This window comes from Corylus avellana, chromosome ca2 (assembly GCF_901000735.1).
Source record: "Corylus avellana chromosome ca2, CavTom2PMs-1.0".
Taxonomy (NCBI): domain Eukaryota; kingdom Viridiplantae; phylum Streptophyta; class Magnoliopsida; order Fagales; family Betulaceae; genus Corylus; species Corylus avellana.
The window spans coordinates 48,293,593-48,298,342 of NC_081542.1; the positions used below are offsets into that span (position 1 = coordinate 48,293,593).

General features: G+C 36.3%; 1 protein-coding gene across 1 annotated transcript; it reads left to right on the plus strand.

Moving 5' to 3' along the window:
• Nucleotides 1–241: 241 nt before the first annotated feature.
• On the plus strand, nucleotides 242–3,434 carry LOC132172002 (autophagy-related protein 8C-like). The gene is made up of 6 exons (XM_059583421.1): nucleotides 242–588; nucleotides 718–780; nucleotides 1,699–1,754; nucleotides 1,841–1,893; nucleotides 2,928–3,046; nucleotides 3,128–3,434. The coding sequence occupies exons 2-6, from the start codon at nucleotides 744–746 to the stop codon at nucleotides 3,220–3,222; spliced, it is 360 nt and encodes a 119-aa protein (XP_059439404.1). The 5' UTR covers nucleotides 242–588; nucleotides 718–743; the 3' UTR covers nucleotides 3,223–3,434.
• Nucleotides 3,435–4,750: the final 1,316 nt, after the last annotated feature.

Sequence of the window (4,750 nt, forward strand, 5' to 3'; positions counted from 1 at the left end):
TTCAAACGAATTATGATCCTCTCCAGTTTATTTATAGTTAAGACTTAAGAGGTATTTTTGTCCCCTCAAAATAGAAAAAGAAAAAAATGTCTATCAAGTATAACTAACTAGATATTCTTCGATTCATTTAAAATCATGTTCGAGCGGTACTTTTTTTAAAAAAAATATATATATATATAGGATAACATTATTGAATAAGCCAAAAGAAAAAGTGGATCACTAAGGCTGATTGATATGGATGCTGGGCACAAATTTGTAGGCATAGGCCGAACTGAACAAAACCCAACCCACTGCAACTCTGGAGGGTCCTCCAAGCACTTGAACGACACCGTTTTGTAAAGAGTGAAGATCACAACTGATCTTGCTTTGATCCAGGCAATAGAATCCCATATTTAGAAAACTACAAGCATATGTTCCGTGTAGGAATCAGAAAGGAAACCCTATCAAGTTTCTTCTCCAAATTGAAAACCCTTACAAGCCTTTAAATAACATTTCTTTTTGATTGAGACCCTTTGTTCCATTTCCCGTCTTTTAATCAATCACTCAACCATTCAATTAGTGTGCAAATTCAGTCTCTTTTCGTGTTCGGTATGTTAAAGTCTGGAGCTTTTTATAAATGTTTTTTTTTTTTTTTTACATTTTATTTGCGTTTTTGGGTATGTGTGTGAGAGGGAATTATTGTGGGGTTTGTGATGTTTCGGTGTTTGGTTTTCTCAGGGAGTAATCGTAGTGCGGGTCTCGCCATGGCCAAAACCTCGTTCAAGCTCGAACATCCATTGGGTTCGTTTTCTTTTCCTTTGTTTTTCTCTGTTTTTATAAGAAGTTTGGGTTTTTGGTGATACCCATGTAGTTTCTGTGGTGGGTTTTGTGAATGATTGTTTGAAGTTTTGAAAATATGTAAAATCTTGGTGAAAAGGGCTTAATGATTTAGTTGTTTCTTCTTTGCTTCTATAAAAAGGTAAGATTTTTGGTGATACGCGTGATTCTGTTGGGGTTTGGTGAGTGATTGCTTAAAGTTATGAAAATATGTGAGAAATTGATGGAAAAGGCTTTGTGATTCAACAATGGTTTTTTGGTTATGACCTCTTTTTTCGGATTGAGTTGAAAAGGTGGGTTATTGTTTGGGTGGTGTTTATTGATTAAAAGTTGTGCTTCTTTGGGTTGCTTCTGTGTTAGAATTTTTAGGATTTTGGGCGAATTTAATAAAATTGATTCATTTAATGGAACTTAAATGGTGGGTTTTGATTGGTGGGTCTTCTGTTTGAAGATGGGAACATAGTTGAAGCAAAACCTCTAAATGGTGAGTCCTTCTGGTTGTTTGTGGCAACATTTTCTTCATGACATGGATTATTAACCCTTTAACCCTTTGCCATTTTACATAGCTCGTATACTCCCAGTTTGCTTTTGTAGTAACTAGTAACCCAATAAAATGAGTGGTAAACAAGCAAACAGTGGAAAAGAGGTCTCTTCTACCAATTTATAAGTTTATTGATTTAGACTTAGGCACAGTTGGAGACAGCCTGGGAAACCTGGCTAGCACCTTGTTTGGTCTAGCTTGGACATCCTAATGCCAAATATGGGTATGAATGAATCACTTTCCTGTCGTTCCTCTCTGATTTGAATTTGGTTTCTGCTTCATTTTTTTTTAATATATATAGGACTATTTTGTTCTAAAGCTTTTGATCTTTCACATCTCAGAAAGGAGGCTTGCAGAAGCAGCCCGCATCAGAGAGAAATATCCTGATAGAATACCTGTGAGCACTCACTATCATGATGATTTCTTTCTTTGTATGCCTTCATTCTGTGAGCTTAATGTTCTAATATGAGTATACTGTGGCAGGTGATTGTAGAGAAGGCTGAAAGAAGTGACATTCCTGATATTGATAAGAAGAAGTTAGTTGCATCTGCCCTTCTCTTGTATTTTAAAATGCATTACTATATTGTTCTTATTATGATTTAAATCCAATTTTGATGATCCTTGTGCAATTCCCAGTTCATTCCATAGTTTTTGGCATTCAATTAGTGCAGTCTCTTATTGCTTTTGATTGTGTATTCAGCATTACATGTAAGCCAATTAGAGGTGCTTGAACTTTCTTTATGCTTTGTGGTTCATTTGGTATCTAAATGAAAGTTGTGTTTTTGTATGAAAATGAATGTGCAAAACTTAGAAGGTTCTAATTTTGGTCTTGTCTTCATATGAGTGGTGATGGGCTCCTAGAGTTATGGTAGTGAATCTAGTGCACATGGTGAGTCGATTTTCATGGTATAATGTGTGTTACATATTGGCCATATGGCAGAAATGGTGATCTAGGGTAGTCTAATTCATAGTGCTGGTGTTCGGATAGTGGAGTTGGCAAATAGCATTAGTGGCAGCAGGGCTGAGACATGGTAAGACAAATTACGTTTGCACCCATTCATATTGTATGTGGCAATGCAACAATGGAATACCTGGAAACTAGAGGGGGTGTTAGTATTAAGAGTATGATTTGAGATATCATAAACTAGGTTTATTTTGTGAAATAATATGCTTGGAGAAATTTTTAGTTTGGGTTGTGTATCTGCTATGGTCATCTTGCATTTGCTGAAGAGTGCTATGTAAGGTTAATTGTGAGGATGATGAATCTACTCATGGATATGTGGAAGGCCGTGTGTGTGTGTTTGCATTTATACATACCTGGAGTGAGGTCATTGGAGGGGTGATCAGAGCATGGTCCTAACTATCATTTATGATGGAATTTTGATACCTTTTTGGCATTCTGGCATCCAAGCTTTGTTTGCTAGTTGGAAGAGTAACTTGAAGTTTCTTCATTTATGTTAATATGAAAGAATTAGATGTTCCTTTAAATTGGAGGGCCTTGTCAACTTCATTTTATGCAGTAGAGGTATTCAAAATTTGGTTATGTCACACTTATTTTTTGTTGCTGCAGATACCTTGTTCCAGCTGATTTGACTGTTGGGCAGTTTGTTTATGTTGTACGGAAAAGGATTAAGCTTGGAGCTGAGAAGGCTATATTCGTCTTCGTGAAGAACACTCTACCTCCCACTGGTGACTGGCTCTCTTTTATATTTAAGTACTTTTGGATTAATATATGTAATTGTGTTTTTAATCTTTCATTTGTTGTTACAGCTGCCTTGATGTCTGCAATTTACGAGGAAAACAAGGATGAAGATGGTTTTCTTTACATGACTTACAGTGGAGAGAACACCTTTGGATCCCTCTAAGACCCTTCATTCCAGTTTGTGTAAATAAAACTTGGAAGGTGTAAATTCTCAGCAGTCTCTCTCAAGTCAATGCCTTGCTTGCTTATCTTGTAGCCAAATTTGGTCTCAATTTGGATTAATTTGCCGGAAGCCGTTTGAACCTATATGGTATCTTTACCATGGAATTTGAATCTAAGTAATCTATTTATTTACTGATTTTCCAGTTGCCTTCATGGAGGATGTTAGTTATTGATGCACTTTCCTTTTAAGTGTTCTTTGTTATGAGATATCGAAAGTTGCATACTACAGTGCCACTTGGTATTTCTTATATTCTTGCTTTGAGATTGAATATAGCATTAATCGTTTGGTAGAGTGCTGGGACCTGTGAATCCTTGCAACCAATGCCTCATCCAACTCTTAAAATGCTAACCAAGGGCTATCCTAGTGTAATGAGATATGGGGCCTTTTCATCATGCAATTTTTCACTTAAAATGGTTGTACATGATTTGGCTGGTGATTGTTCAGAAAAGTTGTTTGTTTTGTTTTGTTTTTAACATTTAAGATGTAGAATTAACAGGAAGATCATTTGCATTTGGCTCAGCAAATTTCAGTTAAATTTTAGTTAAGGAATTACATTTTCCTATTTTACTTACTTTTTAAAGCACCTATGCCTCGATTTCTAATTTATCTATTTATTTTCACTATTTTATTTAAAAATTCTTTCTTTATCCCCTTTTACCATTTTCAAAGAGGAGAGAGTTACAATACTAGTCAAAATTGGCTAATACTGTAGTACATGGCTATCTTTTTGGTTAAATTGGCCTGTTCTTCTTGAGACTTTTAACCAATCTGCTGCAAATGAAGCAATTCAGTTAAAGGTCTTGATCAGTTTCCTGGATGCTCCATTCTATTTCCAAAGAGAAAAGGAAAACAAATGGATGTGCTTTTTTCCACTAAAAAAAAATATATATCTATGGCTGCATAAAACCATGTGTTTCATTCAAATTAACAGCAGTACAAACTTTCCTCTATTCTCTCTTAATACAACGGGAGTTGAACAATATGGGTGTTCATTTAGCAGAGCTTTTTTTCTGGCACTGATTCTTGACCCATTTGATGCCGGCAGATGCCCCGCTCTTAATCTTTTGTGCTCCCACCATTGCAGTTGCTTTGGCTTTACCGAATCCAGCTTTTGCGTTGGTTTTCTTGTTACCGGTGCCATCCTTTTTGGCATTAGCGTTGTCTTCTTCTTCCAGGGCACCAATCCCTCCAGCACCCCATTGATCTGCCCAGCTTGGAGCTTCAGCAGCCATATCGATCGTCGTGTATATTTGTAGGCAAACCTTATCTCTCAACCCCAAATCATCAACCAACTGAAAAATGCATGAAAACCAAAGCCACAAAGCATCAACAAGTAAAAACTAGAAGCTTAAGAGGAATCAGAGCTATAATTTTCCAAGGGAAATGAAGAAAAAAGCAGATCATGCATCCATATCTGAATGACATGCAGAAAGGAAAAGCTATCAAAGCATATCACAGAAAATGGATC

Coding starts and splice junctions, on each gene's coding strand:
- LOC132172002 (XM_059583421.1), top strand. CDS start 744: ATGGCCAAAACCTCGTTCAAGCTCGAACATCCATTGG. Junction 1,894..2,927: donor CCTGATATTGATAAGAAGAA/GTTAGTTGCATC, acceptor TTGTTGCTGCAG/ATACCTTGTTCCAGCTGATT. Junction 3,047..3,127: donor GAACACTCTACCTCCCACTG/GTGACTGGCTCT, acceptor TTGTTGTTACAG/CTGCCTTGATGTCTGCAATT.